Below are 27,592 nucleotides of genomic sequence, written 5' to 3'. Positions count from 1 at the left end.
AAGTAAACGATCCAAAAACTTTAAAATTTTATCTAAAATTTAGATCTAAACAAGAAAGTATATGTACAAAGGATAAAAGCTTTGTAAAAGATCTTAATGGCTTGGATGTTTAAATCTAATTAATTGAAAAAACGGTGTAAAAACTATGAATATAAAGGGATAAGACAATGGTCGTTAAATATATGTATAGTATATCCCCAATGCTGATACACAACATTACCCCCTATGTAGATCACAATTAGTGGATGAAAGTTTGGACACTCAACTTAATGAACCAACCAATCACAATCCCAAAAAGTTAACAAATCTTAATACTTTTAAAATTAGTTTAAATGTTAGTGTATTTATAGGTATATTTACATAAAAATTCTGAATATTTATTGCAATGAAATACAAATAAAATCACTAAAATTATCACAGTAGCCATTTACATTATTTTACAAACAAAACAAGGATGACAACATCAATAAGTAGCGAAGGACTGATTTACTGGATTGAGTATCAAATGAAAGAATAGTTTTTTTTACTGATTTCTACGGATGATAAAATTAATGATTGTGAGATTAATTCCAGTTTTGTTGGCCTGGCGGAGTGTAGGTAAACTAATTGAGTTCAGACACACTCTACAAGAGTTCTTGTTCGTTTGTCCTTCCTTCGCGTTTATGGATGTTGTCATCCTTGTTTTGAAAAATATAAAGCACCATAAAAAATGAATATAAAATACAATAATATAATCAAACATACAAATATAGTTATTTATAGCATCGTATTATATAGATAACTTAGCTAGGGTATTAAAATAAAGAATTTAATTAGTTTTGTTAGTTTTATTTTTAATATGCATGGAAAATTATCTGCAATACGATGCTATACATGATTTTTCAGTATTGCTAGAACCAGGGGCATCCAAGCTTTTTTTGGGGGGGGTAAAATTTTGAAAAGGGGGGGGGTATTTTTTTTTTGGAGGGGTGGTAAAATGGCGTGCGAAGCGCGCCGCAAATTTTTTTACCTATCCCAAAATTTTTACCCCGGGGGTAAAATTTGCTTGTAGGGGTGTAATTACCCCCCCCCCCCCTCTGAAATCTGTTGGAAGGGGTAATTTTAATACTTAATAGAAAATTTTAAATGGGAAGGAGGGGGGGGGGGGGTAATCCCTGCTTTTGCCCCCCCCCCCTTGGACGTCCTTGGCTAGAATCGGTTCAAATCCAGCGGATTCGAAGCCATACTGCATAAACTTTGATAACAGTACAAGGAGTAAAAATGACATAATTGTTATTTCGATATGAAACTTTGAATGATGATTCCTATAACAGGTACTATTTAATAACTCTATGATCGTTACCAGAAAGCCAGTACGTTCATTTAAAACATTTTAAATTTTGTATAACATTGTTTTGTATAATATAACTATCCTATTCATCTGATTTTTGGAATATTAATTCCTAGAACAACAAGGTACAATACTTTAATCAAACATACAAATATTATTTTAAAAACTATGAAGGACAGTAAACTCCTCCGAATAGATAACAGTGCAATGAGTAAAACCTAGAAATAAAAAAAGTTTAAAATCTAATGTGGTCACACAAAAACTGGAAACATGTACATTTCTTTTCAATAAGTACTTTTATCGTATTCAATTGAATCCGGTGGATAGGAACCGGTTCTCATCCATACGAAAAAACTATGTCTAGCATCAAATTATATCCAGCTTTCTACGAATATAAAAATGTACAATCATAAGATTAAAACCAGTCTTTATGGCCCCGAGGTGCCGAGGTTTAATCTTATAATTGTACATTATAAGCTGTTATTATACGATGCGAGAAATAACTATTCTTTGGAGAGTGGTGGTTCCCCCAAATAGTTATAAACATTTCCAGGACCTATAAGATACTTAGAGTAAGAGAAGAGAAGACCCTCCAATTCAAATTTCAGTTTTAAAAAGAAAATAAAAAATATTTTTAGAACATGATTTTTACCAAATTACCCTTCGCAAGATCCTTCGTTACAAACATACAGACATCTTGATACTTTTATATTAGGATATGCACATATTCGCAAGAATAGAAAAGCAGCAACTAACAATCTATATCTCCTCATAATGTGCAAAAATGTCAAATTATTTCTGCAACAAGAAAAGATTTCTTTGCAATCCAATAAAATATGAAATATGAATTCTGAATAATATTTCCTTTTACTCTTTTCACGTCATATAGGGAATTGAAAAAAAATATTCTTATATTTTCAGAAAATGCAGTAAGTTTTTTGACCTGTCAAAAAAATGGAAAATTTTAACAGTAGAAGGATTTCAACATTATTGAACACAACACGTATATAATAATATTTTATATTTTAACAAACTTACTGATTGGTGATTGCATTGATATTCAAAAGAAACAAAAATGTTCATAAATTAAAATGACAATTTTATCCCCATTTAATATATGTAATTTACACAGTACATACCAAAAGCTGCATAATGACGTTTTTTTTTCATGGAGAAGCTTTGATTAAAAATTTAGGGGAAAATAATCATATTTTCATCTCTGAAGAAATAATTACCTGGTTGGATCAACTGATTTGTTGAAAGGCCCAGGCAATGGAATTACATTTGTTTCACCGGTTTCATCGCGTTCTAAAATAAACAAGAATGATTCCTTGGACAACAAGATTCAAGCAAAGTATCTCTATAATCAAGTCTTTTACCAGACTCCTGTATTGATTGCATTTTATACACAATTTTGTTCATACTATTGATTAATATGATAATTATATTCATCTGATTTTTTTGATTATTGATTCTTAGGAGAACAAGATAAAATATTCTATAATCAAGACCTAAAAATTTAAGAATACTGTTTTTAATCAATTTTGAAGCAAGTTTATATACAATTTTGTTTATACTTTTGAATTAATATTCTGATTATTAAGTTTTCACGTTGTACAAGTATTCATGTTAGTAAGTTTGTTATACAGTTTGATTTCAGACCTTCGCGTTTATGGATGTTGTCATCCTTGTTAATCATCAAATAACCAAGAAAAATATAATATCATTAATCTTAATTACTAGACAGGGGTAAAAACCAGGGATCTAAAGGGATAAGGCATTGGCCGATAATTTGATGTAAATCCCCAATGATGATACACAATATTACACCTTCTCTAGATTACAATTATTGGTTGAAACGTTTGAACACTTAACTTAATGAACCAACCAATCAAAATTCGATGAAAGACCCAAAATTTATCAAGCCAACGTATAAAAAACATTTATATGAGTCTTTTGGGACTAGAATAATATCCAATATCCCCTACCTCCCTCTAAAAAACTAGTTGATAGGGTTAAAGCTAATTAATATGGAATTAGTCTAAAAAGTTTGATTAAGTGTGAAAAAAGAATATCAAATATGGAAAAATAGTTATTTATCTCATCGTATCATAGACAGCTTTACCGAGGGGCGAAGATCCAGGCTAACAAAACTGGCATCAAATTCATAATTTTTATTTTACTATTCATGGAAAAATGTCTGGAATATGATGATGTACATTATTTATTAGTATAGCTGAGAACTGGTTCTAATCCAGCGGATATAAATCAGTTTCTAAGCCATACTGGAAATGTTTGTTAGTTAAACATACCTTCACTATAAGACAGGGTGACACAATTTTCTAGCTCACTCTAAAAAAAAATTCTAAATTATGTCGAACTCTTAACATTTAAATGCTTTCTATGTTTTTTCAAGGAAAGTTTTTTTACTTTCAAGTATGCTGAGTATGCAGTGGACAATTATGCGGGTGTACCCACCACCTGACAATAAATTAACAGCCTCCCCCCCCCCTTGCTGTTAGTATTACACTTATTTGAGCCTATAAGAATTATATCAATCTCAATAAAAAAATTACCTGCGATATTGATTTTAATTGTTCAAGGTGCGAATGAAAATTAAAATCCACAGTCAGCTTCAATCCAAGTAGACTTTCTGAACAAAAAAGAAAAAAATTCGCCAGGTTTCATGTTCTCTAAAAAAGTGAAACACGCAGCAGGCTAAAATAACAATTCTCTCCTACCACCCCAATTGCCCCATTCTCTAAATACTGGACCAACGAACTGACCAAAAACTGAGTTCCATGTTAGCAAGACAAATTGATGACAATTTTTCCCTAACATAATATCCACGCATATGCTGTATCCATTAGTACACTCACTTCAAATAACAGCGGAGAAATAGAAAATGAAGGAAAGGGGAAAATAGAAAAAAAAATACACAAATAAGATTGAATACCCTGTACAATTGTGCATCCCTATCATTGCAGACAGATGGACAGACAGATGGACAGACAGATGGACAGACAGATACGACCACTTCTGTCATTAATGAAAAAAATGAAAAAAATACATATGATTAGCATCTAAACTGCTTTTATTGTTATTCTAGAGGACTCTAGGAGCCATTGAGGGATTGGGAGAGTTGAGTTAGTTGACCTTTAAAACAAAGTAAATCATGGGGGGGGGGGGGGGGGTATTTATTCTAGAGACGTTTTAACTTTGGGGTCAAATAATTATAAACTTCCCCTGAACCTATAAGAAGCTTCACTGTACAAAAGAACCATATCAATCAAGCTACATACAGACACATGTACATCCCGTTACTTTTATATAAGGAACAATTGCCATGTGTTACGTCATAAAATACGTCTATTAAACATCTCTTTTTTAAGGGTTTCCTTTTCCACTTTTCCTCTCATCCTTGCTTAAATCGTATTATTATGACGTCACACATAACACTTATCACAGTCTCTTAAAACTGACCAATAATATATCCCAGAGTAACATCATCTGGGAACCAAAATAAATAGTTATAAACCTTCCTAGGACCTATACGGAGCTTTACTATAAAGGAGAACCTTATCAATCTAGCTATAGAAACACATCCTGTTATTTTTTTAAACTGACCTATAATATATCCCAGAGTAACATCATCTGGGAACCAAAATAAATAGTTATAAACCTTCCCAGGACCTATACGGAGCTTTACTATAAAGGAGAACCTTATCAATCAAGCTACAGAAACACATCCTGTTACTTATTTAAACTGACCTATAAGGGAACCAAAATAATTAGTTATAAACCTTCCCAGGACCTATAACAAGCTTCACTGTAAAAAATAACCATATCAATCCAGCTACATACAGACACACATTACATCCAGTTACTTTTTAAAACTGACCTATAATATATCCCAGAGTAACATCATCTGGAAACCAAAATAAATAGTTATAAACCTTCCCAGGACCTATACGGAGGTTTACTATAAAAAGAACCATATAAATCCAGCTACATACAGACACACATGTACATCCTGTTACTTTTTTAAACTGACCTATAATATATCCAAGAGTAACATCGTCTGATAACCAAAATAAATAGTTATAAACCTTCCCAGGACCTATAAGAAGCTCCACTATACAAAAGAACCATATTAATCCACCTACAGACATACAAACATCCTGTTACTTTTATATCAGTATCATGGATCTAAACTCACCTATAATATATTCAAAGTAAAAAAATAGTGGGTAAAATATTTTTTCTAGGGACGTTTTCTCTTCGAAGATAAAGTAGCTATAAACTTTCCACGGAACTATAAGAAGCTTCACTGTAAAGGAGAACCTTATCAATCCAGCAACAGACATACAAACAAACATCCTGTTACTTTCTTAAACTGACCTATGATATATCCCAGAGTAACATCGTCAGGGAACCAAAATCTATTTCCAGCCTCAACAAATTTTCCATTTCTATAAATAAACAAGGATTAGACAATGGCCGATAAATTAATGTACATCCCTAATGATAATAGACAATATTACCCCTTCTTTAGCGCAAAATAAGCGGTTGAAAAGTTTGAGCTCTCAAGTTAAGAAACCAACCAACTAACCAAAACTAAGAAGAAAGACTAGTGTAATAAATAGCCTATTGTCAACTCTCTCTGATAAATAAACCAAAGATGCTACCATCCATAAGTAGCGAAGCCAGTGGCGTGCAGAGAGTTTTGCGAGGGAGAGAGAAGGGGGGGGGGGGTATGTTAGAACCACACAAAACTTTTTTACATCTCCCTTAAACTAAATTTAAAAGGTTGTAGCTTTTTTTACAATGACACCTACCATAGCTGATTTAGGGGGGTGTATCAAGGAAATGTAGATCTTTTCAAGGTATATAAATGTATCAGGGTGTTACGGGATGGACACCTATGGGCATAGGCGTCCAAGGGGGGGGGTAATGGGCCATTTGGCACCCCCAAAATTTTGTGAACAATACCCCCCCCAAAAAAAAAATTACCCCTACCTTGGGGGTGCCGTAGGCACCCCCAACGATTTTGGGGGGGGTATTTACCCCCCCCAAAATAAATGTTCTTTAAAAATTTTTTTTTGGGGGGGGTATTTACCCCTTCCAAATTGAATGTTCTTTAAAAAAAAATTTTACTGATAGTTTATTTTAGGATAGGTTATATTGGTTTAGGTGATTGCCCCACATGGTTAAGCAATTGGCCCCCCGCAGGGGCTAGAAATAGGAGAGAAGCTTGTGTGAAAAAAACGAAGAAACGCCCCTTAACACAGTGGTCCTCAAGGCAAAAGAAGTTTGACAAAACCTACCATAAAAACGGACTATATGGCCATCAAATATACACATTGGAGGGCCAGGAACTGATTTTCTTAAAATCATAGCTGTTCCTTCTTGTAGTTTATTCCATTTTAAAGTTAACAGACCAAATTCCCTAAAAAATCAAGGTTGTTTGTCACGATTTTGTTGCTTTGGATTCAAACCTTTATAACTTTGGCTGTATGAAAGTCTCATGAAAGCTAAACCTACCATTGGAAAGCCTATTGAATGACAATTTCAGACATAGCTTTAAATTTTTTGTAGCTTTCTTACTTTTTGCTCTACAAGGAAAATTGTAACCAAAGGGAGAAAATTTATTGATAAATCTATTCTCAGAAAGGCTTTCACTAGGGTATTTTGATATAAATTTTTCAGGATTTTTCTTATGTTCAGTGATTCTTTTGATGACAAATGCAAAAAATACACTTTCATACATTTAATTTGGTATATTTGCATTTTTTCTACCTTGTGCCAAAATTTTTTTATAAAAATTATAAGTTGGTGTATATTTTTTTGTCCAAAATTGTACATAAATTTCAGGAATGAATATTAAGAACCATCAATTGCTACATTTTACATGTGTAGTTTTAAATTTCCTATATTTATGGTTGTGTAGGAGCCTCAAAAATGCTAAACCTACCATTGTAAAGCATGTTGAACACTCTATCCAAATAAATCTACGACTTTAAAATAAAATTGACTTAAAAGGCTTGCACAGGATTTATGTTAGGTGTAATAAATTTCACCAAAAATGTTTTCTTTCCTACAAAATTTGGAGTAGAAGGGAGGTTACAAAGCAGTAATAGTTATCACATGTCCTGTTTCAACACCAATCTATGGAGGGGGTGTACCTCCCCCCCCCCAAAAAAAATGGTGCAGGGCTTAGGTGCCCCCCCCCCTTTCCCCCCCTAAAAAGGGACGGGGGTAACATTTTGATAGTTCAAAATAATGCAAAATTTAAAAATTAAAAAATTTTTTTTTCAAAACTCAACAAGATATAACATACCCCCCCCCCCCCATATCTATTAGGGTGGGTCGATTTTGGACATTTTTTTTCTGAGGCCAAAGCGGGGATCTGCACTCAATTTATATAGATATAATACACCTCTGGATGATTTAAAATTTATCCTAAGTCTTAAAACCGCTGACGACCAGACATTCAATTGTATAGCTATTTGTAAATGGGAGTCAAAAATTTATTGAATCAGAACTATGGCTTCATGGTGCTCCCTGCAAATGCCTTGAGGAGCTGAGTCAGGAACTTTTGTTCGTTTCAAAAAATCTCGTTCCTAGCCTGAGAAAATCTAAAAAACCTCTACAAATTGGACAATTCACAATAAACCTTAAATTTTTTTGTTTTTTTAGTGATTTCTAAGGCTAGGAACGAGATATTTTGAAACGGACAAAAGTTCCTGATTCAGCTCCTCAAGGCCTTTCCAGGGAGCACCATGAAGCCATAGTTCTGAATCAAAAAAAAATTTGAATGTCGTCTTTGCATACTAATAAGTAATGAATTATATTTTTAAGTGGTCGTGTTCTAAAACTCAATTTTTTAAAATTCTTTTTCGGTCAGAAATGTTTTTAAAGGGCGAATATAGGTTCGATATGATATGAGCTTATATCAAAGGTGACATTACATACTTTCAGAATATCTATGCCAAATTTAAAAATTCAAAAAAATCCTTAAGTAGATTTTGCAATTTTCTGATTCAATTGAACATATAATAAATGAGATTGCCGACAAAATCGTTTATTTTAGCCCTTTACAAGACTTTTTTTTGACTATTTTGCTTAAGTTTGATTGACTATTACATTGGCACGCACCTTAAAAGATAATTTAAATGTTTATTATTTTAGATTAAATACTATTTTATTTCATTTTTAAAAAGCATAAAAATAATTTGCGTAGAAGGGCGTCAGGACTATTGACTAGGGTAAATAATATGTCTTAAAGTTTATTTTCTGTACAGAGATCTTTGATTAATTCATGATGATATAAACAACCCTTAATTACGCATTTTCAACACACACACACACGGCCACTAAAAAACAGGGATTTGAAATCATTCTTCCTCCAAGAAAATTTTATTGATTATTTTTTTAAAATTTTTTTTACATTATTTGGTGTTTTTTTAACTTTTAAATATTTTACTTTATATATTTTGTATGAAGGTAGAAGGAGGGTATATTTACCCCTGATTAATTCCCGAAACCTTTTTCTCATTTATTTGTACTGCAAAATAACAACAGTATTTAGGCAAACTCTACACGCATCCTGTTGTGAATATTGGTATTTGAATATGTTAGGGAACCACTCCTCTGACGTCACAAATTAGCCCAATTGGCTAGGTTTTTAGCTATAACGGCCTTATCCAATGGAATATCTTTATTTGCTTGAGTTATTCATAATGTATATACTTGCACCTTTGATATAAGCTCATATCATATCCAACCTATATTCGCCCTTTAAGGTTAATTTTATCTGTTGCATATCCCCGCTTTGTCTAATTCCGATATGAACCCACCCTAATATCAATGGGGAATAATTCACAGTTGGGGGAGAGGGGGGGTGTAAAAAGTTCATGAAAAGTGCTGAAATTTATTTTATTTTCCTAAAATATATTTATCCCAGGGGTAACACTTTTATGGGGTGGGGGGGTATTATCTGCTATATATCTTTTTTTTAAATTAGGGGGGGGGGTGCTTTCAACCCCTCCCCCCACCCCCTTTAGACATCTCTGGGAATTTTTTTCATCTTTTTTAACTCTTCCCCTTCTAAATTCTGGTAACTTCCCCCAGTTCAGGGGGTTTGGGTGGGGCTACACACTTTTCCTCAACAGTTTAGCGGATTTAAAACCAACACGCAACAAGCGGTCAATGGATCCTATAAATAGACATATTTGCTGAATCAAAACTGGTTTTACCTAAATTGTATCTGTTCCTTCTTCAGGATTATAGAATTTCAAAGATTTTAACCAAAAATGTGCGATGATTTGACTTTAAAATAGCATTTAATCTTAATGTTCATGGCTTATTAATATAAGTTTGTCATATTTGTTGAGGTTTTAAAACAATATTTCTATAGACAATTCAACACTGCATATTTAGGATTTATAACAATGGTTATTTTATGCATTATGAGTGATATAAAAAGTCATATCAAAAGTACTTTTTAATTATTAATTCTAATTGTTTAGATCCTTTGCCGTTTATTACACAAAAGTAAATATTTTTGTTCTATACCATTTTGAATTTTATATGGATAAAATAATTGATATAATGAACAAGGATGACAACATCCATAAAAGCAATGAAACGGTAGGACAAACGGACATAAACACTTGTATAGTGTCAGAACTCAATAATCAGAATATAAAAGTACAAGAATCGAAGCAAATTGTAAGTAAATTTGTTAAAAAAATCTGCTTGATACAGGATAATGTTTATGGACATACTTACATTTTTAGGACTTGATTATAGAGTTGCATCGCTTATAATATTGTACTTTGTTGTCCCAGGAATCTATATACCAAAAATCAGATCAAACGGAGAATTAGATCACATAAAAATTTGTTGTTAAAAAAGTTGTTAAGTTATCAACATGTTTTAAATGAACGTACGGACATTCTGGTAATGATTATAGAGTTGCTACGCTTTATAATCGTACCAAAATACTACAGGAATGACCATGCAAAGTTTGAAATCTATAGGCACAATCGCTATGTTTTTATATTGAGCTAGTATATCTTAATTAAACACCAAATTATTATCTTGTGTATTTAAGATTATTTAGCAATTGAAAACAATTATTATTTAATTTTGTATCTTATTTAAGACATGGCAAAACCTTTTTCAAAATGTGATCATAATCTAAATAGGTCAAAGATTTTGGTCCTTTTGATCTATAATTATATATTTTTTTTAAACAAGACTCTTTCAAGATAAAGAATAAAGGATAGAAGCATATACACACAAAAAGTATCTTTTATAATGCAGGATTTTACGTTAACAAACTAATAAAGCTATTGATTTTATACTTGGTATGGTTAGTTATTTCTGTAGTAATAGTAAGGTACGATTTAGAAAGCATAGCAATTCTACAATCGTTGTCTATTTACAAAAAGTTGATTTGAAACATTTTTTATATTCCTACTACAAAAAGGTAGAATGTTATAAACAAAGCATATCAAAAATGTAGGAATGTCCTTAAACAGTATCCTATATTTTGCAACAAATTTACTTACATTTTTTTAGACTTATACATATATGTATATTTGCTTATTCAGTTATGACACTCTACATTTATTGTTAATGTTTTTTTGTCCTACCCTTTCATAGATTCACTTTTATGGAAATTGTCATCCTTGTTATTTAATGTATAATCAACTATTAAGTTGTTAACTAATTTGACTAGGTATACTTAGTCCTTTGATATAATCAATTAAAGGCCTAATGTCTTCAACAATCTATTGTTTATGTGGTTGATAACTTAATACTATCGTGTCTTTTTTACATACAAAATTCGAGTGTCAATGCTAATTGTTTCTATATAAACAAGGATGACAACATCTATAAAAGCGAAGCTATGAAACCGTAGGACAAACTGACATTATCATTGTGCAGTTTTAGAAGTGAATAATCAGAATATAAAGTTATAAAAGTCGGAACAAATGTGTAAGTAAATTTGTTTAATTGTTTGTAATTAAAAAAACTATTTAAATACAGGATAATGTTAAAGGACATAATTACATTTTAGGACTTGATTATAAAGATGCTTTGCTTTAAACATTGAACTTTGTTGTCCTAGGAATCAGTATTCCAAAAATCAGATCAATTAGATAATTTTTACACATAAAAATTTGTTGTTAAAAAAAGTTAAAATCAACATATTAAAAATGGGCGTATGGACATTCTGGTAATGATTATAGAATTGATACGCTTTCTAAACCGTATCTAATTAGTACAGGAATAACCTTGCAAAGTTTGAAATCGATAGGAAAATTCTAACATGTCCAAGTTAATAAAAAAGGTAATTGTTCCACCTAAAAAGCTAACTGTTACTGACGGACGGACAGACTAACCGACCCCAATTGTAGAAAAGCTTCAATTTTAAAAAAAGTATATGTTGTAAATCAATTGTGCCAGTATTTTTAGTTAAATGATATGTTTATTTTTTATTACTGTTTTTACTTTCTAAGTTTAAAATTTCAAGGTAATTTGAAGAAAAACAAGCATTATTAAAGTCAGAAGTTACCCCGTCGACAATTTTATAAGTTATAATTAATCTACAAAAAAAGGTTTTTAAAACAACTACTGCTTTCATGTGTTAAGGGCAATATACAGCATATATATTTTACAACAAAGGCCATTTTAAAGTCAAATCATCACACATTTTTTGTTAAAATCTTTGAAATTCTATAATCGCGAAGAAGGAACAGATACAATTTAGGTGAAACCAGTTTTGATTCAGTAAATGTGTCTATTTATAGGATCCATTGGCCGCTAGTTGCGTGTCGGTTTTAAATCCGCTAAACTGTTGAGGAAAAGCGTGGCTAACAATCCTTCCATAGAAAAAAACCTGCTCACGTTCAATCTGCACAAAGTAAAGATCAATTTAACTTTGGGCTTGGGAAGGAAGTAGAGGTTGGAATCAACAATATGATGTTTGGCTGGGAAACCGCTAAAGGACTAGTCAGGCAGATGATTCTGAATTCCCGCAGACCAGCAAAAATTGCACCTGGAATGTTTGGACAATGTTTCAGTCAGGCCAGAAAGAAAACATTTGCTGAGAAATGCTTAAAGCCAGGGTTGATATCCTGGCTATCACCGAATCAAGGTGGACAAATAATGGAGAGTTTAAACATCATTCTGGCTTGAAAATACTTTACTCAGGCCATATGAATGAGAATCTAGGACATAAGCAAGGGGTGGCTCTTATGCTGACCAAGCAAGCAGAGCAGGCCATGATCAGTTGCCAACCCCATGGTCCAAGAATCATGGAGGCTTACTTCAAATCCTCAGATATAAACATCAATCTGAGAATTATAGTAGCATATGCTTTTACAGAACAAGCAGATACAGAGGTCAAAAACGAATTTCATGACCAGCTTGACTCTGTATTTAAGAATGGTCATAAAGAAAAGGACCTGACCATGCTCCTAGGAGATTTTAATGCTCAAGAGGGGAGTAATAATGAGAATTTAGAAGAAGTCATGGGCAAATATGGTCTAGGCTTAAGTAATGGCAAGGAAAATGACAATGGTGATAGACTTGTAAGTTTTTGTACTGAAAACAAACTTGTCATTGGTGGAACCATCTTTAAACACAAGAAGATTCATACTGCCACCTGGAGATCACCAGATCAAAGAACCTTTAAACAGATAGACCACATCTGTATATCTAGATGTATAAAAGGTTCTCTCCTTGATGTCAGGGTTGAAAGAGGACCATTCAGACTATTATCTTCTATCTTCTAAAGTTCAGCTTAGATTTAAAAAGCAGGACTCAAACCCTAACCCCAGGAAGAAATATAATTTAACAACCCTTCAAAACTCTGAAAAGCTACAAGAGTTTAAGCTCGCTCCAAAGAACAGATTTGAGTTGTTGACTCTTCAAGAGGAAGATGGAGTTGAAGATATTGGGCAAAGTATCAAAAAAGTTTATAATGATACTAGCCAAGAATAATTAGGTTTCAAAAAGGCTAACCAAAAGCCGTGGATCACTGTCTACAAAGGGTTGAATCTCAGAGATTATTTGAAGTGATAATATCCTTTTTTATTGTGTTGGACAATAAATAACCCACTTTGGAGAATTAGTTTACACTTTTATCAGACTGTTTATAAAGAAATATTGCATCTTATTATTTACAAATTTTGTAATTAAAGGTGGGCGAGAGATGGGCCATCTAAAGTTAATTAGATACTAATAAAAAAACCTGTTTCTAGCTTTGTTATTGTATTTGGTTTTCAATAAAAAATATTGCTTATTTTATTAATTTCTAAGTAACTATACATTGGTTTAAAGCAAGGATTATGTTAAAGTTAGATAACTGTTAGGAAAAATCAAGAACTATGTGAAAAAGTTTAATTTTAGCTATAATGAGAAAAAAAATTTAATGCATTTTTTATATAATATGTAAAATTTCTTCCTTCCCCTGTACCTTATAATAATCATCGGAAAAAGCCGTTTTTTAAGCAAACAAAAGCGCGTTTTGCTCTATATGTGAGATATTATGAATGAGATGATGTTAAAATTTGATATTAAGATGAGAAAAATTTACGTTTACAGTCCCTTTAAGTGAACTGAAAGATTTAAAAATTCCATCTTTCAGCATTGACTCAAAATGTGCCCAAACAAAGGAAGATTGGAGAACCATTGTGCATGGCCTACGTTCTGCCAAGAACTAAAAGGCAATGATGATGACTCTTCATGTACTTTTTACACCTCCCCCTCTCCCCCAACTGTGAATTATCCCCTATAGATATGGGATAGGGGAGGGGGGCCAGGGGGGGGGGGTATGTTATATCTTGTTGAGTTTTGAAAAAAATATGTTTTTTAATTTTAAAATTTTGCATTATTTTGAACTATCAAAATGTTACCCCCCTCCCTTTTTAGGGGGGAAAGGGGGGGCACCTAAGCCCTGCACCATTTTTTTTGGGGGGGGGCACACCCCCTCCATAGATTGGTGTTTAAACAGGACATGTGATAACTATTACTGCTTTGTAACCTCCCTTCTACTCCAAATTTTGTAGGAAAGAAAACATTTTTGGTGAAATTTATTACACCTAACATAAATCCTGTGCAAGCCTTTTTAGTCAATTTTTTTTAAAGTTGTAGATTTATTTGGATAAAGTGTTCAACAAGCTTTACAATGGTAGGTTCAGCATTTTTGAGGCTCCTACACAACCATAAATATAGGAAATTTAAAACTACACATGTAAAATGTAGCAATTGATGGTTCTTAATATTTATTCCTGAAATTTATGTACAATTTTGGACAAAAAAATATACACCAACTTATAATTTTTATAAAAAAATTTTGGCACAAGGTAGAAAAAATGCAAATATACCAAATTAAATGTATGAAAGTGTATTTTTTGCATTTGTCATCAAAAGAATCACTGAACATAAGAAAAATCCTGAAAAATTTATATTAAAATACCCTAGTGAAAGCCTTTCTGAGAATAGATTTATCAATAAATTTTCTCCCTTTGGTTACAATTTTCCTTGTAGAGCAAAAATTAAGAAAGCTACAAAGAATTTAAAGCTATGTCTGAAATTGTCATTCAATAGGCTTTCCAATGGTAGGTTTAGCTTTCATGAGTCTTTCATACAGCCAAAGTTATAAAGGTTTGAATCCAAAGCAACAAAATCGTGACAAACAACCTTGATTTTTTAGGGAATTTGGTCTGTTAACTTTAAAATGGAATAAACCACAAGAAGGAACAGCTATGATTTTAAGAAAATCAGTTCCTGGCCCTCCAATATGTATATTTGATGGCCATATAGTCCGTTTTTATGGTAGGTTTTGTCAAACTTCTTTTGCCTTGAGGACCACTGTGTTAAAGAGCGTTGCCACAAAAGGGACTATACCCCAATATAGTCCAACCAGTTAAAACAGTTCTTAACCATGATAACAAAAAATTTAATAGTTTGATCATGTTTTATTTGCTTGGGCCTTTATAAGGGCTAAAACCATCCCGGGGATCTATGATGTAATTGTAAAGCACTGAAGATTCCATAAAATAGATACCTAACTAAATTAAATATTTCATTAAATAATGAAAAAGAATTTCTATAGGCGATTTCTTTTGGGAGGATGTCAGGGTGTCTCAAAACTAGTTATAAAACTTACCAGGACCTATAAGACGCTTCACTTTAAAGTATAATCATATTGGTTCATTGGTTAGTGAGTTAATTATTGTATTTTTATGTTCTAAAGAATGAGATACTACTATATATTTGAATAGTAGTGGCGCCCTTAGCATCTAAGAACTCGTGTTTTCTAAAGGGTAAAAAGGGAGGAGAAAAATAGCCTAAAACCACTCAAAGGATTGACCTATAATAGTGTGGAACCATCATGGGATCTATGTGAAGCTTTCCTAAAAAGGAGAACTCAGTATTAAAAGTAATGAAATCTGAAGCTATAGTCAAATAAACCTTACTTACTACTTTATGTTATAGGATAGTACGTATTAACTTAATAGATTAGGTAGGTGCTTTTTTTACATAATTAAATTACCCCCCCCAAAAATTTTACCCCCGGGGTAAATCAGTTTGGGGGGGGTAAAAAAAAATTTCGGCGCGCTCCGCGCGCCATTTTACCCCCCCAAAACACGAATTACCCCCCCCCCTAAAATTTTTTACCCCCCCCCAAAAAAAAAGCTTTGACGCCTATGGGGGTGGATCCACACCCAACACCCCCTTTCTGCACGCCTCTGACAAAAACAAGCAATTTTTTAAAGATATCACCAAATAAATGGGTATATGCTTATGAATTTAAAAATTTCATTTGGATATTACCACCAGCAAACACAAAATGTGACAACAAAAACCAATGTTGTAAAAAATATAGCGAATCAAAAGCTGCCAAAAAGCTACCGCAATACTTAAATATGCTTCATAATACTGGGAATGTGGACATTTTTCAGTCGTCTATCTTAAATAAGAGCCGATAAAAAAACTCGTTATTCTTAAAAGTTTCAGACGGACAGATGGACATTAGGGATCATTGAGTAGCTTCACTACTGAAAGAACAAAAATAAAACTCATCTTTGTCATTATTTAGAACATAAAACATAATAAAAAAAATTAAAGGATAATCTAAAGATATGTTTCACTATAACGTAGTTCAAGTAAAATGTTTTGTTTATGTCAAACTTCGCAGTAAATACAAACAATGACTTTTATTTTCTATTTTCAGAGCGTTTTTATTAGCGGATGCTGTCTTTAGCATCAGGAGCTCTGTATTCTAGGAATTTAAAAAAGGCCTTAAGCAATCTGAAGCCTAAAATCTAAAAATGAAATAGCCTACAACCATTTCACCTGACTTTTTTCGTGATTTGGGGGCTTTTTAGTTTTTTAATCTGATACCCCCCCCCCCCCCCTCCAAGCATTACTTAAGATTTATTTCGCTTGTTGGCTATAACTTATTCCTGATTCAAATAGTGCTTATCAACATCTATTTTTAGTAGTATTGATTTATTTAACGTGTATTTGACTATAAAATTAGATTTCTTTCAAACTATTAACACGAACTCAAGTGGTTTATAAATTATTCATTTTTTATACAGAAATGCTACCCAGCTAAAACTCTCTCCAGTTATGTTTTACTAATGGATTTAGGATATACGTGGATATATTGACAAAGGAGAATTTGTAGTCGATTTATTAGTCAGTTCATTCATTCAGTATGAAGAGAAGGGATAAGGTATAAGGGGTGGATGGGAGGTGTAGTTATTTTAGCCAGTTGTTAGCATCACTTTATCAGAGTACATAGACATATGGCGCAACATCCAAGTTATAATATATCGATTGTTCTACTGAATTGTAATAATAAAATTCCTGGCGATTTTTTCTCTTATTTATAATTGTTTTAGCGGTTAAAAATATCTTAACAGGTATGCATATTTCTGTAGTATGTCTTTGTACTGTAAAAAAATATTGTAATCTAATTATGTTGATATTAACTACTGATTTCAAACCATGCCTCTTTTTTTAAAGTAAAGAGTAATAATCATATACACTTTTTGAAAAGATATTAGAAAGGCAATTCATAATTGTCACAAATTTGATAATAGCTTTTTCGCGTATTAATGTGCACTATGCATTATGAGATACCTGTGCATTATAATTTATTGATTATCGTTTTGCCATTAGCTACATTTATTGCAAGCCTTCTATTTTCGGTTAGAATTTTGTATGAACATAATTTACACATTAAGACGCTTGATCGCGAACAACTTAAAAGTATGTTTTAGGCATAGACATCCAAGGGGGGGGGGGGGTAATGGGGTGATTACCCCCCCCCTCGAATAAAAAAAATGCCTCTATGAAATAAAGATTGCCCCCCCAAAATAAGCTTGGGGTTTTTTTATTTTCAAAATTTTATCCCCCCCCCCCCCCCAATAAAAAAGCTTGGACGCCCCTGGTTTTAGGAAATAATCAGTTCCAAAAATGTAATACAAATACTGAACTTACCCAGCAAACGGTGACATTTTTAAGGCCAGGGCTCTTGACAGACAGAATCCTGCACCTCCAGTGGCGAACCAAAATGATGTGGCCTAAAAAGATTTATCCTTAAAATAAAAATCGAAACTCTTAATATTGCCTATAAAAATGACGTCATACAGTACACATGACCAATGATATAGGCCAATACACAGAATTATAATAACCAATGATAGGCCAGTATACATTTCAATTGACCATTGAAAGGCCAGTATGACGTCGTTTATAGGCACTATAAAAAGCTTCATAAAAACCATCATATTATAGACAGCTTTTCGCAGATTAAAATAAAAAAAATACAAGATTTAAACCAGTTATGTTAGAAGCCGAAATGGACTAGTCTAGCAAAACTTATATTACTCTTATGATTTTTTAAAATTTTAATATTTGTGGTATTTTGTTTTTAATATAATATTTTTTTAGTATGGCTGAGAACCGGGTCTAACCCAGTGGATACTAATCGATTTCGACGCCATACGAAACCTATACGTGATTTTAAGCTGTCGTTGGATTACAACAACCTTTTAATATGCACCCCAAATATTATTTTAGATTAATTTCGCTTGTTGGCTATGCCTTATTCCTGGTTCATTGCTCTTATATTATCAAACTAAAAACCAGCTCGTACTATTCTTTACAACAACAAAAAAATTTTCTTCAAAAATTAAATTTTAATTTTAAATCACGAATTTAAAATTTCCATCTTATTCAAACTTATGTTTACGTCAATGTATATTAAATAATTATCATTATTCATTGAGAGCTTCTTATATTAATATTTATTTTTAAAAGCGAAGCTTTTCTATAATTAGGGTAGGTCGGTCAGTCCGTAACGGTTATCCCTTTTCGTCAATTTAGACATTTCATAACTCTCCTATCGATTTCAAACTGTGCATATCGATTCCTATAAATATTAGGTACGATTTAAAAAAACGTAGCAACTCTATAAACATTAACAGAAAGTTCGTACGTCCATCAAAATATGTTGATTGTAAAACCTATTTGATAACATTTTTTATATGTTATAATTTAACGGATTTTTGAATACTGATTCTTATCATATCAAGGTACAGTATTATCAGCGACAAATAGCAACAAATTTACTTACAATTTTTTTCGACTTTTATATTCAGATCTAGCATTCTACAATGCAATGTGTCATCCTTGTTTTAATAAGCTTTGAGACGTCTGTTTAAAATCATAACTCTAATACAATTTAACTGTTTTTTAGACCTTTCAAATTGGCAAAAATCTTTTAATTAAAAGCTATTCTATTGACTGACTGAAAGTATCAATTAAAAAGAAACTGCGGCCGCTAGTCGACAGGGAGTTGATGAGTTCGAATCTTGGCTCAACACCGCGTGTTAACTAAAGACTTTAAAAATTGTTCCTACTGCTGCAATGTCAGATGGACACACTAATAAACAAAGTAGAGGGAAATGCCTGGGCCCAAAACAGGCATAACTTATTACCATGCACAGTTAGACAAAGGTTATGCAATCAATAAGTTGGATTTGGCTCTTATAAGTTATCCTTGACTGTTGGACCTGTCGTTAAAGTGTCATGGAGGGCAGCCTCGCCCGTATGACGTAATAATTTTTATACTGGTTTTTGGAATTATAAGCTCTAATATTCTAATAACTTCTCTGTCTAAAAAAATCATTAAAATGTATTTTATATTTAAACAAAACTTAGACTTATACATTTATTTTCTGCTTATTCAGTTCTGACACTCTACAAGTGTTAATTTTGGTTTGTCCTACCGTTTTAGAGCTTTGCTTTTATGAATGCTGTTATCTTTGTTTTAATTGAATTAAGTAGTAAATTGAATATTTTTCTATAAACTTATGAATTAATTTCAAAAGAATATATAAACCTCTAAAAAGCAAAAGAAATTAATTGAATAAACACGAAAATTAAAATTAAAATTTTTTTTATGATCTTAAGAATCAAACAATGTATATCTTACTAGTCGATCATTTGACATTAGAGTAAAACAATAGATGAGTTCAATAACTGTATCTCCCCATCCCAATCACCTTGTGCCGACTCTCAATTAGGTCATTGAAAATCAACCAATAATTTCGGAAATATTAACACAGCCAAGAAGCAAAACACACCAATTTGCTAGCAGACGAAAATGATCATGGGTATAGTGGGCAGGTAGTTATCTATACTATAGATTTGTTTATTAGACTAAAAATCTAAGCTTTGCTTATTTTTTCATCAAAATTGATAACGATTCTTTTAAAGTCTTTTTGACTTCAGCAATACATTTGTAATACTGTTTTACAGATAAATTGAAAATTGCGTATAATATTACTCAGACAATGGCCGAAAAATTGATGTACATCCCCAATGATGATACACAAAGTAACCCCTTTTGTAGATTAAAATAGAGACGTTTGAACACTCAGCTTAATGAAACAACCTATCACTGAAGATCCCAAAGTTGTTAAGAGAACAAATAAGAAAACGTTATCATAAGAATTAGTGTAACTAAAAAAATCTACTGCAATAGACAGATAATTGTCCTCTCTCGGAATTTTACCGGAAACGTAAGTTTTGACGCCGTGATTGCATGTATTAAATAATCATATATTTACATATTTATTATTATTATTAATGAGTCTGCTTTATATACAAAAAATAATGAAAAAACTGTTTCTTATAATTAGATTTCCATAATCATATTTAAAAGTAAAAGTCTATAGTATAGTAATGGTAATTATATGTATGTATGTCTATAGTATCTTAACTGTAAACAAGGATGGCAACATCTTTACAGGCGTAGCTCTGAAACGTTAGGACAAACGGACAAACGAACATTAACTAAGTCAGAACTAAATAAGCATAACATAAATATATAAGTCGAAACAAAAACAAACAGTAAATTTGTTCCAAAACCGCTGAAATTGAGGATACTGTTTAGGCATCAGTATTCCAAAAATCATAAAAACTTTTTGCCAAAAAAGGTTAAAAATTTTACCTAACTGATATAGGAATCAATATTTAAAGTTTTAAATCTATAGGACAATTATAACCTGATTCAATTAACGTAAAGTGAACAAAGGACGGACAAACCAACCCCAATTATAGAAAAGCTTCGCTTTGAATAATGAAGAAAAGACAGTTCCTTATAATTAGATTTTCATAATCATATTTATGGAATTATGTAAATCTATTATAATAGATGTAGAATATACGTGGATATTATGACAGGGGGAAAATTATCATCAATTTTAGTTGTTTTTTTCCTGTCATTTATTGGTCAGTTTGTATATCCAGTAAAAGGGGAGGAAATGTGGTAAAGATCGTTAATTTAGCCAGCTAAAAGTTTTTACTTTATTAAAGTACATAAAAATCTGGTGTAAGATCGAAGTAATAATAAATCCATTTTTATAATATGGTAATGGTAATTTAGGTATGCCTATAGTATCTTAACAGTAATAAAATTAAAGAATTATGTCCCCTCTCTCTCTAGAAAGTACTAACAGTACTATATGAGAAAGATTGCCTTAAAATACAGCATTTAGACTGCTGAATAAAAATATTTCAATTAAAAGGTTGATTTTAAATCCTTATGTCTTATATTTTATAATATCTCAAATAAATACTTACATATACTAATATAGCCTATACACAATAAGTGGTTGAAACGTTTGGACACTCAAATTAATGAACCAACCAATCAAACTTTAATTAAAGTCAACACAGTTATTGACCCAACGAATGTCCCCTCCCTCCCTAAAAGCAAGTACCTGGTTTTCATCTTGATGAAATATAGTGAGGGGTGTAGCTGTGGACGTACGGCCTATATACCAGGGCTGAGAGGGATCATACCTGTAAGATAAAAAAGTTATTTTTTTCTAGTTAAACCTATGAGGAAACCAAGCACTTTTGAATTACCAATGGCAAGCCAAAGCCTGAACTGTTAGAATATTAAACTCTGAAAATCTGAAATAGACGATACATAACAGGCATCCCCAATGATGATACAAAAAAATTACCACCTTCTGAAGATTACAACTAGTGGTTGAAACGTTTGGACATTCTACAAAATAAACCAACCAATACAAATTAAATGAAACCCCCGGAAGTTGTAGGCAATGAGAAAATGTTATCATAAAACTTTGGGGTATAGTGTAATATAAAGCCCAATGTCCCCTCTTTCGCTGCGTACATAACCTAATTATATAATAGCTTTGCTTGTACTGATACCTTTGTAATGTTTTAGCTAGAGCTACAGGATTCAAATAGTTGTCATCATCCATATGGCACCACCAACTAAAAATATGAATATTTAAATTGTGTGGATATAATATTTATTAACCCTTTACGGTCGGGGGGGGGGGGCGTTGAAGGCCCCCCCCCGGTTTTTTCTATCTCATTTTCTTTGTGTTAAAGATAAAAAGCCCAAACTGCGTGACTTTTTAAGTATGGGTATGACACATAACTGAGAGATGGAATTTTTTTGAATATCTCCATCCTGGCGGGCACAGAATGCCAGTAAACCTGGCAGGGTTATCCAGGTAAAGAGCAAAAATATTTTTTTGTCTAAAACAAACATGTTATCATACCAAAATACTAAAATATCCTCTAGTAGTACATCCTTATATGAAATACAGGTGTTCAAGTCACTTTCAGGTTCCAGGTATGATCCTGCAGGTTCTGATCCTCCAGGTCTCCAGAAATCTTTAAAAGGCTACTGTGGCCACAATTTTTGACTTAGAGACTTCAAATTTTAAACTTAAGCTTTTCTTACATGTCTACATAACGTATTAAAATTTCATAAAGATCCGCCGCCGTTTTTCCGCCGACCACCGACTGCGGCGGCTGGCAGCTTCCAAGTACAGCTGCGACCGCTGAATTTTATATTTTGAAATTTATAATGTAAAATTTACATAAAGAGAAACATTTTCTGGAAAAAAATTGTTCTTCTAGCTTTAAAAATAAGAAACTTACTTACTTAAAGGGTTAAATCTTCCCAGGATCTACGAGAAGCTACACTGAAAAGGAGAACAATATCGGTTCAGCGGTTAACTAGATTCTTCGGTACAGACAGACTGATAGACACACAAACACCGATTTTGTTACTTTTAAGAATTATTTACCTTTTATGAGATCTAATGAAATGTTCAAACTCGGCTTCTAATTTACAGCTCAGTGCTAACCTAAAACAAAAATGCAACTATTTGCGCGGAAATTTTAAAAGGTTAATTTTATTTATACTGCAAAAATATGTATTGTAGATATCGTTTTTAAGACAATTGTCTACAAAAGTCATAATGTTATTAATTTTTATTTTCCAATCCACAGACAAAATTGATATTATTAATCTAATTCAGGTTTAGCAGAAAAAAAGTTTGTAAAATAATAGTAAATTGAAATACAGTACAAAAGTGAATTCTATATTTAAGATGAATCAGTTACTTTTGGGGACAGACATCTGAATGTACAAAAAAGTATACAACCGAAAGAACATGTAGTTGAATGAATGTTTGATTTTCATGTACTCTGATAAACTAGATAAACGAACTGACCTATAAATGAGGTCCTTTAGCAAGCTAAGTTGGCAACAAATTTTTACCTGTCAATATATCCACGCATATAATATATCCATTACCTTTGATGAGAAGATGAGCAGTTTGTGTAGATTAATCTATTTCCAGTTCTGTTTTGCAGAAGCATATCTTTGTCGTCTTCCGGAGACCAGTCGGTGAAAAACCATGTCTAGAATAGTAATTTTATCTCATCGTATTATAGACAGCTTTCCGCGGAAATAAAAATGAAAAATTATGATTAATGAAAATTGATAACAATTTTACTTTTTTCTGACCCGAGGGAACAAAGGCCCGGGGGAATATAACTAGTATGAATTTTATGATTTTTATTTTAACTGGAAAATTATCTACACTGCGATGTTATATATGATTCAATAAGCATGACTGAGAACCGGTTTGATCCAGCGGATTTTAACCTGTTTCGAAGTCATACTAGAAAATTTCAATATCAAATTTTCATAAACATTATGATTTTGATCTCTCAAAAAATCTCAAAACTAAGGAGAGCCAAATTTCTCTTTTTCTGTCCAAACACCCGGGATATTAGGTTAAGTAACAGACAACCACTCTTTGATTGCACGACCTTTGTCTGTCTTTCTGTATATACCAAAAGATTTCGCTAAATGAAGTTTTCTGATCTACAGAAATGAAATATGCAGCCGCTAGGTATAAAAAAAAGCATGTACATGGTCTGGTAATAAAGAAACCCACCTCTCAAGTAGGAGTATAAGTCTTAGATATAATAATTTTCATTTATGCTACCGTTTCAGAGCTTCACTTTTATGGATGTTGTCATCCCTGTTGAAGTTTAAAATAAACATGTATCTGGTCTGGTAATAAAGATATCCACGTCTCAAGTAGGATTATAAGTCTTGGATAATCTTATAATCTAATTTTCATTTGTGCTACCGTTTAAGAGCTTCGCTTTTATGGATGTTGTCATCCTTGTTGAAGTTTAAAATAAACTAGTACCTGGTCTGGTAATAAAGATACCCACGTCTCAAGTAGAATTATAAGTCTGGGGTAATGATATCTGAAGACAAAGAATATATTTTTATAAAGAGTAGAATAAGATAAAATTGATAAGCAAATTCTATTTTTGATTGGTTTAGAAAAAAATGGCTTGATGTAAATGACAGAGGTTAGACATAGTAGTGAAAATTGCCCCCTCAACCCCCCAAAAAATAGCTTAAAACCACCACAGGACCAATAGATATATACCCTGAAGAGTAGAATCCAATCGGTTCAGTGGTTACCAAGATCTTAAGCTTCAGACGGATGGACAGACATTATCTACTTTGTATTATAGATTTACGTAATTTTGCAAAAAGATTTTTTAATTATTATTAAGTTCTGACACTCTACAAGAGTTATTATTCGTTTGTTCTTTATTCTTATTTTAAAGCCTCGCTTTTAAGGATGTTTACAATTACATCCTTATTATATACATACTTACTTTTTGGTAGTTTTTACAGAAATAAATATGTTGTCAAGAAATGTTCTAAAAGGTTCTATGGAGAGATTCAAATTGTCTAACTTTGGCTCAGATATCCGTCTGAAATAAATAGATCTAATATTATGGATATTATGACAGGAGAAATTTTGTTTTCAATTTTGGTTGCTATTTCCTCTGTCATTTATTGGTTAGCACTTTTCTGATCCAGTAATAGGGGAGGGGGTGAGGGATTATTTTAGCCTGCTAGAGTACATGATAATCTGGTGTAGGATCCAAGTAATAAATCCATTGCTTAATGTACATATAAAGCAAGAAAACTAAGTAACTTTTTTATATGTACCTTCCCAATAATGTTACACAAAATTACCCCTCCTGTATATACTATTAGTGGTTAAAACGTTCGGACACTCAACTTAATGAACCCAGCAATCAAAATTCAATAAAAGTAACCCAAATAAGAAAAATCATTATAACACTTTAGGGACTAGTGTAATAAACAGCCCAATGTCTCCTCCCTCCCTGAAAAGAACGACACAGACACACATCCTGTTACTTTAAAGGTTTAAACATAAAACATGTAAGACGCCACTGTCGTTCAAAATCAGACAAAGTGGATTTCAGTTCAGGACGGGAGGGAACAATGGGCTGTTTATTACACTAGTCCCAAACGTTTTATAATAATGTTTTCCTCTTCGTTGGCTTAACAACTTTTGAGACTTTTATTGCATTTTGATTGGTTGGTTCATCAAGATGAATATCCAGCGTTTCAATCACTAATTGTAAAATAAACAAGGGGTTGGGACACCCACAACCCCCCTAAACATGAAAAATCCCCCCCTCAAAAAAAATTCTTTTTAAAACTTAAAATAAAATAGTGGGTTCGACTACCCCCCCCCCCCAAAAAAAAAACCAAATAAATTTTTTTTAAATTTTTCTTTTAAATCTAAAATACGAAAAATTGGTTTGATCAAACCTCTTGGGGCAAAGCCCCTAGAGGCTAGGTGCGAAGCCGCTAGTATTCTTTATTTCAATAACAGTTATGTTATTTAGTAATATTTATTTATCGCATCGCATTATAGACAGCTTTTTGCTTAGTTTAAAATGGAAAATTCTAAGTTTGAATCTATTCTATTATACTAAGGCTACCAAATCTGGTATAAATTTTATGATTTATATTTTAATATTCGTGGAAAATTGTCTGTAATATGATGCTGAACATGAATTTTAGTATGGCTAAGAACAAGTCCTAATCTAGCGGATATAAATTGGTTTTGAAGCCATACTGGAACAATTATATTACCTTTGTTTAATGTATAAATTATTTGTATAAAGATTAGCAGGTAGATAGTGGTTATTTTGGACTTCTGTAATACGATGCTATACATGATTTTTTATTATGGCTAAGAACAAGTCCTAATCCAGCGGATATAATTCGGTTTTGAAGCTATACTGGAACAATTATATTACCATTGTTTAATATATAAACTATTTGTATAAAGATTAGAAGGTAAGATAGTGGGGATTTTGGACTTCTGTAATACAATGCTAAACATAATTTTTCAGTATGGCTAAGAACAAGTCCTAATCCAGCGGATATAAACCGGTTTCGAAGCCATACTAGAGAAAAACATTTACCTTTTTTTAATATATAAATTATTTGTATAAAGATAAGGAGGTAGATAGTGGGGATTTTGGACTTCTGTAATACTATGCTAAACATGATTTTTCAGTATGGCTTAGAACAGGTTCTAATTCAGTGGATATCAATCGGTTTTGAAGCCATACTGGAAAAATAATTTACCTTTGTTTAATGTATAAATGATTTGTATACAGGTAAGGAGGTAGAAAGTGGGGATTTTGGACTTCTGTAATACTATGCTAAACATAATTTTTCAGTATGGCTAAGAACAATTCCTAATCCAGCGGATGTTGATCGGTTTCGAAGCCATACTAGAGAAAAACATTTACCTTTGTTTAATGTATAAATTATTTGTATAAAGATTAGAAGGTAGATAGTGGTGATTTTAGACTTCTGTTATACGATGCTATACATAATTTTTTAGTATGGCTAAGAACAAATCCTAATCCAGCGGAAAAAATCGGTTTTAAGCCATACTGTAAAAAAAACATTTACCTTTGTTTAATATATAAATTATTTGTATAAAGATAAGGAGGTAGATAGTGGGGATTTGGAACTTCTTTCACAGTAGGCTCAGAACTAAGTTTTAACCTGAAATAAATAACAAGAATAATTAGTGTTTAATGGAAGCTAAATTTTTAGGATTTGATTTTCATTGAAAATATTCGGTTTTTTTGGCATCCTCAATCTCTCTCTCTCTCTCTTTCCCTCCCTCCCTCTCTCTCTCTCTCTCTCTCTCTCTCTCTCTCTCTCTCTCTCTCTCTCTCTCTCTCTCTCTCTCTCTCTCTCTCTCTCTCTCTCTCTCTCTCTCTCTCTCTCTCTCTCTCTATCTCTATCTCTATCTCTATCTCTATCTCTATCTCTCTCTCTCTCTCTCTCTCTCTCTCTCTCTATCTCTATCTCTCTCTCTCTCTATCTCTCTCTCTCTTTTCTAGTCTAGGGACACTTCGGTTACTGGCTTAAAGGGAATGTGCAAGAATTTAGCAGGTTCTGATTGACTCTTAAATGGAATTAATTGCCCATTGTCCCCTCCCTTACTT

At 32.3% G+C, this 27,592-nt stretch overlaps 1 protein-coding gene across 1 annotated transcript in view; it reads right to left on the bottom strand.

The window, feature by feature from the left end:
• Nucleotides 1-1,180: 1,180 nt before the first annotated feature.
• Nucleotides 1,181-27,592, bottom strand: part of LOC145326660 (fringe glycosyltransferase-like) — a 32,874-nt gene continuing 6,462 nt past the window's right edge. The window contains exons 2-14 of the mRNA XM_080170026.1: nt 27,048-27,143; nt 24,914-25,012; nt 24,430-24,490; nt 23,520-23,626; nt 23,008-23,067; nt 22,115-22,180; nt 21,655-21,736; nt 17,864-17,946; nt 5,732-5,802; nt 3,907-3,983; nt 3,643-3,682; nt 2,566-2,638; nt 1,181-1,548 (exon numbers count right to left, since the gene is read on the bottom strand). Coding sequence (XP_080026152.1) covers nt 1,497-1,548; nt 2,566-2,638; nt 3,643-3,682; nt 3,907-3,983; nt 5,732-5,802; nt 17,864-17,946; nt 21,655-21,736; nt 22,115-22,180; nt 23,008-23,067; nt 23,520-23,626; nt 24,430-24,490; nt 24,914-25,012; nt 27,048-27,143 — 967 coding nt within the window. The 3' untranslated portion in view covers nt 1,181-1,496. The remainder of the gene's footprint in view (nt 1,549-2,565; nt 2,639-3,642; nt 3,683-3,906; nt 3,984-5,731; nt 5,803-17,863; nt 17,947-21,654; nt 21,737-22,114; nt 22,181-23,007; nt 23,068-23,519; nt 23,627-24,429; nt 24,491-24,913; nt 25,013-27,047; nt 27,144-27,592) is intronic.

This window comes from Acartia tonsa, chromosome 8 (genome assembly GCF_053477335.1).
Source record: "Acartia tonsa isolate MP-2025a chromosome 8, ASM5347733v1, whole genome shotgun sequence".
Taxonomy (NCBI): Eukaryota; Metazoa; Arthropoda; class Copepoda; order Calanoida; family Acartiidae; genus Acartia; species Acartia tonsa.
The sequence above is the reverse complement of the archived record's forward strand: the minus strand, read 5'-3'. Positions and strand labels throughout refer to the sequence as shown.